This window comes from Gigantopelta aegis, chromosome 10 (assembly GCF_016097555.1).
Source record: "Gigantopelta aegis isolate Gae_Host chromosome 10, Gae_host_genome, whole genome shotgun sequence".
In the NCBI taxonomy this organism is placed as follows: domain Eukaryota; kingdom Metazoa; phylum Mollusca; class Gastropoda; order Neomphalida; family Peltospiridae; genus Gigantopelta; species Gigantopelta aegis.
In genome coordinates, this window is record NC_054708.1 from 1,067,812 (window position 1) to 1,081,616 (window position 13,805).

General features: G+C 35.9%; 1 protein-coding gene across 1 annotated transcript in view; it reads right to left on the reverse strand.

The window, feature by feature from the left end:
- Positions 1 to 370: 370 nt before the first annotated feature.
- Positions 371 to 13,805, reverse strand: part of LOC121384462 — a 36,319-nt gene continuing 22,884 nt past the window's right edge. The window contains exons 11-15 of the mRNA XM_041514864.1: positions 6,049 to 6,153; positions 5,694 to 5,765; positions 4,543 to 4,579; positions 4,267 to 4,397; positions 371 to 2,070 (exon numbers count right to left, since the gene is read on the reverse strand). Of these exons, the coding sequence (XP_041370798.1) occupies positions 1,561 to 2,070; positions 4,267 to 4,397; positions 4,543 to 4,579; positions 5,694 to 5,765; positions 6,049 to 6,153 (855 nt within the window). The 3' untranslated portion in view covers positions 371 to 1,560. The remainder of the gene's footprint in view (positions 2,071 to 4,266; positions 4,398 to 4,542; positions 4,580 to 5,693; positions 5,766 to 6,048; positions 6,154 to 13,805) is intronic.

Consider the following 13,805-nt stretch of genomic DNA (forward strand, 5'->3'; position numbering starts at 1 on the left):
AAATTCACAAATTCAAAATATCTTTCTATTAGTATGTGAAGATTGATCAAGAAAATAATAAAACCAAGTTTTAGAACAATTTTCAATGTAAATTTTTAAATTTTAAAAATAACAATTTCCAGAATATCTCTCTATATTAGTTTGCGTAAAGTGTACCAGTGGACCATTGCACCAAGTTTAAGAACAATTCAATCAAAACTGCAGGAGAAGATAGATTTCAAAGGAAAGTTGATGGATGGCCAGACGAACTGAGGGACGGATGCCAAATAAATCAGTATGAGAAAAGCTCCGATGATGAACATCACATAGCAGAGCTAAAAATGTCATTAACAATATTCACCCATTTAATAAAATAACAAAAACATCATTATTTTTTTTGTATTTTAAAACATTTTTTTATTCACTAATAGCAAATTGTTTTGATCAAAGCAATTACATACTAAATATCATTCTAGGAAAACTATAAATCATAACTCTATTGAACAATTTCACATATTAGAATATAATTGATCCTACTTTTCAACCATCTGATCCAGTACTTTTCACATACCAAAATGAATATCAACCAGTCATGTGCTTAGTGTACAAGGACTAAACATAATGACATCATCAAATATGACAACAAATTACAATACCAAAACTCACATATCTCGTAACTTCCAAAGAATTCTATTCCACAAACACCATAGTGTCGACAAGATGTTTTATACAGACAAAAACATTTTTCAGTCAAGCTATTTCCAGTGGAGTATTTCAATGATTTAAGCAAAACAAATGTGATGAAATAAATTTGAGAAAACATGTTTTCAACAATCGATATCCAAGGGTTCTTTGCTTGTAAAAAATAATAATAATAATAACAATAAAAAATAAACAGAATTTTGAAGTCACCATTTTCAAGATGTCTAAACTGTAAGTGAAGATCTACCACTCTTTCAAATATTTCACTCACAGCAAAAAACTTAACTTCATAAAGAAACGAAGATGAATGATAATATAATATACACTCCTTCACCCATCTCAACTAGAGACAAGGCTGACAGTAGTCCATAAAAAACTTAATTTAATTTGATTGTTTACAAATCAGTACGACCAGTACCACATGATACGCATGTCATAGCTATGACGCCATGCTGTCTCTTGTTCTCAACTTGCAAACTTGTTTTTAATGACAGTCATATTGTATGAAAATCTTCCATAAAATGATAAAGATTGATAATGGGTAATAAATAGAATACACAACTCGCTACTTGGCAATACCGTTTATCTTGCACTTGTGAATTGTTGTAGTCCTTCCCTCGCCGTTGACTCGGGAAGGACCAGATAAATTCATCCGGAATTGCTGAGTAGCTAGTTGAGTATCCTCTAAAGCCAACACCGTTTAACACAGATTAGAAAAACAACAATATGAACACAGAAACATACAGAATACACTTAATTATTTTTACTATCTACGAATAATTATAACTTTTAAATATTATTTTATTGACAAAGAAACAAATGAAGTATTTTGTCTAAAATTAATGCGAACAAACTGATGGGTGACCGAATACATTAAATCTAAGTTTTGGTCAATTTTCTTCCTCTCCGTGCCTTCTGGACTCGACCCCGCCCGCGACCCCTGGGAGAAACCTGCGTCTTCATGATCTCCTCGGTCGTCGATTTCGACTCGTCACTTTTCACATCATCTTCCTTCGCTTCAACTCCGGTAGAGCTAGCACTTTCTTCTTCAGCATCCGATTCAACAGAATCAACGATTTTGTAATTCTCCATGTCTTGTTCTTCGCCCGATGTCAATGTTTCCGATTCTTTTTTATTTTCTGTCTTTGATATTTCTTGCTCAATCTCCATCTTTGGTTTGGTTTTGTCAACTTCCACGCTCAGCTTCTCTTGAGGCGGTTTGTTTGGAGTGGAATGATCAGCCTGCTGCTTGGCTTCTAGTGCATCATCTGTGCTGATAACCTTCTTGGCCGTTTTTACTTCTACTGCCAACTCTTTAGTGTTAGTACTTGGGGTCTTTCTCAAGTTCTCTTCACTTTCAGATTCCTTTATCAGTTTCAGTTCATTTTCCTGCAAAACAGAGCAATTCTAAATGTCACTATTTTATGAACAAACAAAAAGCTAAAATCAGACATGAGATCAGTGATTTTCAAAATTCATTAGCCCTTACTAAAAACAGACAAAACTTACAACATAATTATAATGTGGCCAAAATACTTGATAATAAGTAATATGTAAATCTGTTTTTTGGTGCAAGTACCATTAACTATTCGCAATACATTAATATACTTTTATTTAATGCTATGCAGTGTACACAAGAAGTTAAAACCAGAATAGGGTATAAAAATAAAAATAATAATTCTTACTTTCGGTACAAATGAAAGTGGCTAATAAACATATTCTTTAAATCTCAGCCCATTTTCTTGAAAGCAGTCAAAATGTACAGAGCCACAAATTTTCATGTGCTTGTTGATAGACTGCTAAGCAGCTTGTATCAGTCTCATTAACAAATGTTATCATTATCAGAAAATTTATTGGGCGTAATGCAACCTAAAATGTTAAATGATCATATGGTGACTATTTGCATTAAGGTAGCAATCCATGTGTATGTAGTGCGTATTGCATAACGGGTAATGTGTAAACTACAGTTAAAATAGAAATCAATTGAAGTGCAATGTTAATTCTCAAACTCCTTGGTGATTGTTCCAATAGAGGAAGTAGGAAAATCAGGCATGATTTCACTGTAAGTAAAAGGCAAACATTTTATAAACAAAAAACAGCATCCAACTAAAATATAAATTGGGGGGTGGGGGTGGGGGGTGGGTATAGTCTGTGCATGTATCATGCATTTTAGTATACTTTGGATTACTGTAGGTGCACTTTTTAAAAGTTGCCCCCACCCCGTCCATAAAACAAAAATCACACATCCGCCCCAGATATGATACTTCTGACATTTATTAATGTTACATGTGTTATAGAATCATAATTCTAGGTATTTTACATTTGTTTTATTTGTAATGTTAAAAAAGCAGGTAGATAATACCAGTCTATTCCTTTTTGTAATCTTCCTCCTAAAGGACAAACTTCACACACATTAACATATACATATATATGGAAACGGTTAAAACGCAGTACGCAATACGCATCGTATGCACATGGATTCCTAGCTTTATGCTTAAAATGTGTTGCACATTTTAATACATTTTTGAGTCTGTTCAACTTTCATATATTTATATATTTGAATAAAACTAAAAATGCAAGTACATTAATTTTAAAATGGTTGAAAACTGATGAAAAATATATTAGATTTTGCATATGAATTAGGTAAACAAAACCACTTACTTCTCATGTTTGTTTTTTCACTAGTTGTTAACCTGACGTTACAAAAACACTAGCCATATGCTGGCATATTGTAGAAGCCCTCTTCAGATAATCAAATGGTGATGGAAACAAATAACACTAACACAAGAATTACAAATTTAAGACTTTGTTATAAAGCTCCATACTGGACTTTCCAGCACTGTAAACAAATTTCTTATTGCACTGACCGAGACTAAATTCACGTAACATTTTCATTCCTGTAATGTATGGGACCTACCTTCCAGTGATCATAATGTTGGGGACCTACCTGCCAGTGATCATAATGTTGGGGACCTACCTTCCAGTGATCATAATGTTGGGGACCTACCTTCCAGTGATCATAATGTTGGGGACCTACCTTCCAGTGATCATAATGTTGGGGACCTACCTTCCAGTGATCATAATGTAGGGGACCTACCTTCCAGTAATCATAATGTAGGGGACCTACCTTCCAATGATCATGTTGGGGACCTACCTTCCAGTGATCATAATGTTGGGGACCTACCTTCCAGTGATCATAATGCTGCTCCAACTTAATGTTGGGGACCTACCTTCCAGTGATCATAATGCTGCTCCAACTTAATGTTGGGGACCTACCTTCCAGTGGTCATGTTACTCTGACTTAATGTTGGGACCTACCTTCCAGTGATCATAATGCTGCTCTGAATTAATGTCGGGGACCTACCTTCCAGTGATCATAATGTTAGGGACCTACCTTCCAGTGATCATAATGTTGCTCTGACTTAATGCTGGGATCTACCTTCCAGTGATCATAATGCTGCTTTGACTTAATGTTGGGACCTACCTTCCAGTGATCATAATGTTAGGGCCTACCTTCCAGTGATCATAATGTTGGGGCCTACCTTCCAGTGATCATGTTGCTCTGACTTAATGTTGAGGACCTACCTTCCAGTGATCATAATGCTGCTCTGACTTGCAGTGGTCAACTCTGGCAGACTGCTCAGACAAATAGAACTTGCGGTTTTTCTGACACAGCTGACAAGCATACCCCTGAGAAGGAATCACAAATTCCACCCCTGTGTGATAAACAAATAAGAAAACTATACAATACAATGTTTATGGTATTTTAACACATGTTTTTATTAGGTGAAAAAAATAATGTTAAAGTTCTAGTCACAAAACCTAACAGTATAGACTTCAAAACCAGACAGTGAAACTTACCAAAGGCTTTTCCAGAAACAAATGCAGGAATTTCAGTCTGAAAACAAGAAGCCATTATTAGTCAAACAGTCACAAAAAGTAATAACTAAAATCACTGGCAGTCAGTTATAAACAGTAACGTTGAAAGACCATCACCGAGACGTGGAATGGTAGTTACTTGGAAAAAGCTGCATTTTGTAATAAGAATAAATATGAGAAATTTATTAAGAAATGGAAATTATGGAATCATACTTTTTAGCAGACTCAATCCTGATGGGCGACAAAATAGTTCTGCACTAGGTAAAAACAGAGAATGTTTTGGTTTTTTGACTATTTTCATAAACAAGGAAAAACTGCATCATAAAAGACTGAAAAAAACAACAACTTCTATATAGTAACCTTTTATATAACAAGCTTAGTATATGAAAAACTCTCAAGTGTGTATTGGCTTATATTCTACTTTTCGTACAATGTGTAAATGTATGTGTGGCACTATAATACTTGTATATTGTGAAAATGGCGGGAAAAAGATTACTTGGTGTTTAACACTGTGTGGCACGTGCTTACAAAACTTTTAAGAGTCCAGACTCAATCTCAAATGATGCCACATGCATACAACTTGTATGGCGTTGTCATAACATTAGTGTCTCAGACTCTATTAGAGTCTTAAGTCTACTCTAAAAGTTTTATAAGTACCAGGCCTGGAGTCAATATAAGAAATGAAATATGCTGCTACCAAATAGCTGACTCCTACCAAGTACCAGTAAGGGATGTTTCCAATACACAAGAAAACACATAAGCTGTTTGGCATACCACTCATGGGACACTGGTTTGGACAATGAAAAGCCTCACCAAGTCCACCAAGGAGGATTGATCCTGGAATTCAGCGGACCTCAGGTGAGGACTCCATACCAATGATCTGCATCCCGCCCACATTTACAAGTGAATAAATAAACTTATTTCCAACCTGGTCCAATGGTAATCCTCACTAAACAGGCATACTCAAAGCAAATTCGTCAACTTAAACATGTACCTTTTCAGAATTATTGGCAAGTCTGCTTGGATAAAAAAAAAAAAAAAATCTTCAAAAAATGCATTTGCTCATTGATTATCTTAAAAGAGCTACACACTAGAAAATATTAATTTTTAAAGCAGCCCACAACACAACTCACCTCTGATTTAAACTGCATCAAGTGATCATCGATTGTCTTTTTTATCAAGGCTTCTTTCTTGTCATTTACACACTGTTGATGGAAACAAAAAATATTTTACATCTAGCTTGTTTTAGTTCTTTTTCAAAATTAACATATGAAGGTGGGGTGTAGCATGAGTTTGTCTAACTCCAAGAACAGAATAAAATTAAAATAAAATAGTTTAATGTAATGTCTAACAAAAACAGCTTAATCTCCAAGAATAACAAGAATATTTTATTTCAAGAGGTGTTAATAAATGTTTAGTGTGCATTAAAAGACAATTAAACGAGGACAGTGATTAGCATAAAGAGTAATGTAGAGTAAATGTATTTACTTTTGAATGTTGCAGACTGGCTCTGTGTTTGTCCAGCTCTTTACCACTGGTGAAGGATGAAATCTTACATGCAGCACATCCTTGTTTTACAGCCTTCTCTCGCGCCTACAGACAGATAAGTCGCATTTCAATACAAATATAAGGGATGTCACACACAGCACATCCTTGTTTTACAGCCTTCTCACGCGCCTACAGACAGATAAGTCGCATTTCAATACAAATATAAGGGATGTCACACACAGCACATCCTTGTTTTACAGCCTTCTCACGCACCTACAGACAGATAAGTCGCATTTCAATACAAATATAAGGGATGTCACACACAGCACATCCTTGTTTTACAGCCTTCTCACGCGCCTACAGACAGATAAGTCGCATTTCAATACAAATATAAGGGATGTCACACACAGCACATCCTTGTTTTACAGCCTTCTCACGCACCTACAGACAGATAAGTCGCATTTCAATACAAATATAAGGGATGTCACACACAGCACATCCTTGTTTTACAGCCTTCTCACGCACCTACAGACAGATAAGTCGCATTTCAATACAAATATAAGGGATGTCACACACAGCACATCCTTGTTTTACAGCCTTCTCACGCGCCTACAGACAGATAAGTCGCATTTCAATACAAATATAAGGGATGTCACACACAGCACATCCTTGTTTTACAGCCTTCTCTCGCGCCTACAGACACAGCACATCCTTGTTTTACAGCCTTCTCACGCGCCTACAGACAGATAAGTCGCATTTCAATACAAATATAAGGGATGTCACACACAGCACATCCTTGTTTTACAGCCTTCTCTCGTGCCTACAGACACAGCACATCCTTGTTTTACAGCCTTCTCACGCACCTACAGACAGACACAGCACATCCTTGTTTTACAGCCTTCTCTCGCGCTTACAGACAGATAAGTCCCATTTCAATACAAATATAAGGGATGTCACACACAGCACATCCTTGTTTTACAGCCTTCTCACGCACCTACAGACAGATAAGTCGTATTTCAATACAAATATAAGGGATGTCACACACAGCACATCCTTGTTTTACAGCCTTCTCACGCACCTACAGACAGATAAGTCGCATTTCAATACAAATATAAGGGATGTCACACACAGCACATCCTTGTTTTACAGCCTTCTCTCGCGCCTACAGACACAGCACATCCTTGTTTACAGCCTTCTCACGCGCCTACAGACAGATGTCGCATTTCAATACAAATATAAGGGATGTCACACACAGCACATCCTTGTTTTACAGCCTTCTCTCGCGCCTACAGACACAGCACATCCTTGTTTTACAGCCTTCTCACGCGCCTACAGACAGACACAGCACATCCTTGTTTTACAGCCTTCTCTCGCGCTTACAGACAGATAAGTCGCATTTCAATACAAATATAAGGGATGTCACACACAGCACATCCTTGTTTTACAGCCTTCTCTCGCGCCTACAGACACAGCACATCCTTGTTTACAGCCTTCTCACGCGCCTACAGACAGATGTCGCATTTCAATACAAATATAAGGGATGTCACACACAGCACATCCTTGTTTTACAGCCTTCTCTCGCGCCTACAGACACAGCACATCCTTGTTTTACAGCCTTCTCACGCGCCTACAGACAGACACAGCACATCCTTGTTTTACAGCCTTCTCTCGCGCTTACAGACAGATAAGTCCCATTTCAATACAAATATAAGGGATGTCACACACAGCACATCCTTGTTTTACAGCCTTTTCAAGCGCCCACAGACAGATAAGTCGCATATTTATATATATATAGTTACAGAGGTAGTTTTTACAGAGCGCTATCTACTCCGGCTGACATTTGGAATTTAATATAAGAATCTTTCAGTTACGGAATAGATGACCCTATTGACAACATACCAATTGTTGGTGATTTTAATGCAAACGTATTTGAATACTTTAACTCAAAGATAAATCATTTGTGTACTCGATTTCAGTTGATACAACTAATCGACAAGCCAACAAGAATCACTTTAGACCTGACATTTATTTCCTGTCCCCAACATGTAAAATACTTTAAACATGCTGAGCCCTTTCTGTAGTGACCACTCGTCAGTCTCTATTCAGCTTGGTAACAATGGTAATCACAATGCAAACCACAGATTCTGACGAAGCATATGGGATTATTCCCTTGCAGCTACCTGCAGTTTAAAACCATTCTTCGCTGAGTTCGATTAGGAGCACATTTTTGTAACAACTCAGTCGGTAACATTGTCACTAAACTAACAGATATTATCTTAAATGCAGCGAACTGATTTATCACATACAAAAACGTTTCAGCGAGCCTGTTACACCGTTATCGAACCGAGCCAAATAACCACGATTTCAAAACGTGATATTTTTTTTTATCAAAAGTGGTATTTAAACTCTTGATTTGATCGTGTAGAAACTACTTCCGGAAGTCGGACAATAGCAGGTGCCCAAAAGCATCGTGGGAATGGCATAGCCAACCTAAAAGTTATGTGTTTTCAAATTTTAAATAAAATACTTTGATTATATGTCTGTTGTGTCACATTACAATTTTTGTATCTTTTCTGTGAAAGTAAACTCAGGTGTGTGACCCAAAGAAGATCTATGTACATTACTGACTGTGACGTCAATAGACAAAACCACATATATGTAGTTTTGTATTTATTACATACCCTAAACTGGAATTTTGTTTCTAAATAACAGTTCAAAAATTTAACACTGCTAGCTAATGACGGGGATTTCTAAATTTACACGACTAGGTCAGCTGTGTTACTATGCGGACCGATGAACCACCAATTATTACACATAGGAATGTAGTTTTATTTAAACAATAAACAGAAATAAGAAAGAACGCGTGAAAAGTTACCTATAATTTTAATGATATTGTTTGAAATGCCTTTTAAAGACAATGTAATAGCTAAAATTCACGAACAATATAATATTTAATTTGCTCGTAATATGTCAAAAAACCTTCAGCGTGCCAGTTTTATCAACAAAGAAAAATGTCAAGAATTGTTCACTCAATGTCTGTGTCATCATCGGTGTTTTCTTTTATTCATGGAATTATTCGTTGCTGAAAAGTTTAAGTTTATATTAAATGTGCGTGAGGAGACGGTGCACGTCCTTGTTGCTGAAGTTGACGAGAGTCACTTTTCGCACCCTTGTTTTGGCTTCGTACACAATAAATATAGCATATCTTATCGTAATTTCACTAGAAATCCATATTTCGTAAAAGGTACACTTTTTTAATCACAAGATTTTGTTCAAACACATTCAGGTGCATTAGTAATGTTAAAAAAAAAATTCAAAAAAAGTTCAATAGCAATTTTACAATGGAATTTTTCCAAAAAGAAAACGTCATGTACCCAGTTTATGGTTATTGTAAGGAGATGCAAAGTGACGTCATTGGAATACTGACGTCATTTAAATTCAAAATTAGCTGTATTATTACAATGCTTCGCCACATTAAAATAAAAACTAGTCTACTAACCGTGACCCCTATCAAATTCCTATAACAAGCAGACAATGCTGTTTACAGGTCAGTATTTTTTTTTTTTTTCATAATTCTGGACAAAATATTAATTTGAAATTTTAAAAGATGAAAGAAATAAAAAGTACCTTTTGTAAAATATATCATATCACAAATTTACAGTTGGAGATGTTTTATTTATTGTGTACGAAGCCTAAACAAGGGTCCAAAAAGTGACTATCGTCGACCGTAACTATCGTGGATTAAAAGCTCGTTAGTAGTGTTCCCGTCTCAAGGTTTGATATCGCGCTCATTAAATTGTAAATATTTGTCACCATTTTTGTCTGTTTTCAGTTCAAAATAGCATTTTAAAAATGCATAACAGTTAACTGCTTTACTAGGCAATTCAAACCAAGCACCAACTTTGTTTACATATCGCGAAGGGCATTCCCCGTAACCATGTGCTATAAATAGTAGCGTTGAATATGGTATAGTTCCGGCAGTTGAGTTGAATACAGAAAAGTGTATTTCATTTTTGTATTCAGGACTATATTTATATAGTAAGATTTAACGGGTATGTAATAAAACGCTGTTCCCAATGTAAACATTTTTTGCTGGAAGCTACCTGCTTTTTTGTTTAATTAAAAACACTGGCTAGTTCCGAATGGGAGCGAATAGTGGAAAATTGAAAAATAAAAGGCAATTTGATGTTGCAGGAAGTGTAAATGTTATATTTATTTATGCAGTTCCACAATTATTGCTGGAAATGGATGTTTGAAAAAATTAGCAACCAAAGCATGGTCATTGGCAGAATTCATTTCCTAGTAACATGAACTCAGACTTAGAACATATACATGACTGGGCAAAACGTTGGCTCGTCTAATTCAGTCCCTTAAAAACTGAAACTATGACATTTCTAAAAAAAAGATGCCAGGGGTGCACAAATCGGTTGTCCGCGTGCCCAGGACAACCAAAATATGTTGTGGGCAACCATTCTTTGTCAAACAGTTGCCCCGACGGGCAACCAAGAAAATCATAAAACAAGTAAAATGAAAAACAAAATTTCCCGACACTCAGACAGTCACGGGCAATTCAAAAGTATCGAAACTGATAACTTGACTGACAGGCAATATAAATATGCACCCTAACGCTGCCATCCACTCAGCGTCCACCGTGCATAATTTTGACGAGTTCAATGCAGACAGATACGTTTCAGAATGGTGGCTATTAGCAAAGGGCACAAGACATGTGAAAGGTCACAAACTACACCAACAAGCATCCAGTTCTGAGCTAAAAATTTGGCTAAGCCATTTTCTATCTTCCGATGTGAACAATCGGTTACATAATCTATTCGACACCTAACATATAATAATAATACCAAATATTAACAGGGATCTCGCGACTGGTAACGAGAAGCGGTGTCATAAAAAATTCAGCATAACAATGTTTGCTTATTTTAATAATCAGTTATTAATTTTAACGGTAACATGTATGCAAGCGTGTTATTTTAATTCTGTAAAGTCTTTGAGCCAAAGTAATAAAAACGGACTGAAATTGCGTGTCAGTTTCAATACACATGCCAGTTCAGGGCCAAAGACAAGTAGGCTAGGGCCGAGTTCAGGTAGACCAAGCAAAACAAAAACGTTAACTAAACTGGTTTATGCGCTTCATGTTAAACCCAATGTCCATGTCGGGAACCAATCGCATAGTTCGCGAACGTTTGGAAAACGTTCGTTGGCTGTTCTCAGTGTGCATATAGGTCACGCTTGACAGTCAGCCGAGACTTGCACGTGTCAAAAGACATTGTTGCAGACATTAAACAATACGATTACACGCAAGTAAATCTTGATGTAAATTTGTGAGAAAAAACCCCACCACCAAATAGTTGTTCGCATTAATGAATACTTAATTGCTGTTTCGTTTGTTTATTTCCGTTGTCTTTGTTAATTTCGCACTCATGCATTTCACGATCGCGGAAAAGGAACATGCAGTATTTATACAAATTGCGGTTAAACGTACACTGAATACAATTAGTTTACAATAATCATGCTATTTGTTATATAAAATATTACATAAATTTGTTGACTGTGAGGTGACATCTCAAAAGTTAGCTAGATTTTAAAAAGACCGCAAAATTTGAATTCATTATCTTTTTAATCAAAACCTTTTAACATAAATGAACAGTTGTCATAACGTGAAGTCAGCATTCTTAGGCTACGTATTTTACAAGCTGAAATCAACAACAAGCATTTAACACGACGCAGAAATCACCAAAATGGCGCAAATTACGAAACTGTTGGGGTGTGGAATAGATGGGTTATTTTAAAATACAATTAAAAACAGTTAAAACCAAAATAAAGATTGCTATTTTACAGAAATAATGAGCACAGTTTAAAAAAAGAAGAAGAGTATTGGCTCTCAGATTTTTATTAATGCCATAGGCCTTAGAATTTTGAGTGTGTTTGCAGAGGGCATTGGCTTCCAACTCTGCATATCTCCCCTCACCCACTGAAAAATCAAAGTAATATATTAACTGCCCCTACCCCCATTGCTGTCTTTGATTTTGATCGGGGATAATTTTGTTATTCAGATGTATTCCAGTTTGTACATAATTAGCTGAAAAGATACAAGTTTCATATTCATATATAAATACTCTATACAGTACTACACAAAACATTTTTGGCTAAAACATTTTCATTATGGCAAATAAAAATCCCATTTGGCAATTTTTTTGGCAATAGGTATTTTTAATCTTGGATGAGCCCTGAGTTCATCAAGTATTATGATTGTGACAGCCCAAGCAAAATCAAACCACCTCTGTGGATCCATTCAGCTGATTGGCTTGTTTCTCGTTCCAACCAGTGCACAACAACCGGACAAAGGCTGTGGTATGTGCCTTCCTGTCTGTGGGAAAGTGCATATAAAAGATCCCTTGCTGCATTAGGAAAAATGTAGCAGGTTTCCTATGATGACCACGAGTCAGAATTACTAAATGTTTGACATCCAATAGCCGATGATTAATTAATCAGTGTGCTCCAGTGGTGTCGTTAAACAAAACAAACTTTTTTTCAGCCTAAGCGAAGATGAGCTGTAGATAAATAATGTTAAAAAAGAAATAAAACTAAACTAATAAGTAATGATAATAATAAAAACATTTTAAATTTCAGTTTCATTTTAAAGAAAGTTCAAAATTATATTCATAAAACGTTTTATGAAATATGTGGGCAACCAAGAGATGATGTTGGGCAACCAAACTTCAGCTACTGGTTGCCCACCGGGCAACTATCACAATTTCACATTTGTGCACCCCTATATGCCCTTAATAAAACCTAAATTGTACCTAGATAACGTTACTGTGAAAGAAACTGACCATCACAAACATTTAGGATTAACATTCCAAAACAGTGACGAATGGTATCTTCATATCCAGAACATTATAGAAAAAACAATCAAATTTTCTCCACTTGCTAAAATACTGGCTCTCTAGAAAGTCGCTAGAAAAAATATATTGTTCATTTATTCTTCCAGTCTTTGATTATGCTGACATAATTTGGGATAACTGTACCCTTTATCTATCAGAACAGTTAGAAAATATCCAGCTTGATGCTTTACGCATTATCTGTAGGGCTGTTCGTGGGGCATCTTACCAATCGCTGTACAAAGAAACAGGACTTACACTGAGGAGGAGGAGGAGACACAAAGTATGTATGATGTACAGAATATGTAACAGTCGCTCTCCTAGATATTTGTCCATCCAACTACCTCGAACTGTCGGTCAAATAAACAGATATTCCCTGCACATTAAATCATATCGATGTCGTTCAAAATTATATTCTGAATCTTTCTTCCCATCTAGCATTAATTTAAGAAACAATTTGTCAATAAATATTAAAAATTCTACATCGATCAGTTCTTTCAAGAAAAAATTAAAAGCAAAAGATTTGGCAGTCCTTGCACATTTTTATGACGGCAACAGAAAGCTACAAATACTGCACTGCAGACTTTGATTAGGAATAGTTATGGCCACAAATTTACACACTTCGTTGGAGATAATCCACATTGTACCTGTGGTCATCACGTTGAAGACTGAACATTTCCGGTTATTTTGCCCTCTATATAATAGAGCGCCAGTCCTACTTACCTAGGTTAAATCATTTAAATTTAAATATCAACACATTATTAACACAACAAGAAAACAGTCTCATCTGCAAAGCAATTCACAATTTCATTACTGAAAGCAAACATTTTGACTGATAAAACCGTTCACTTTCTCCTTTAT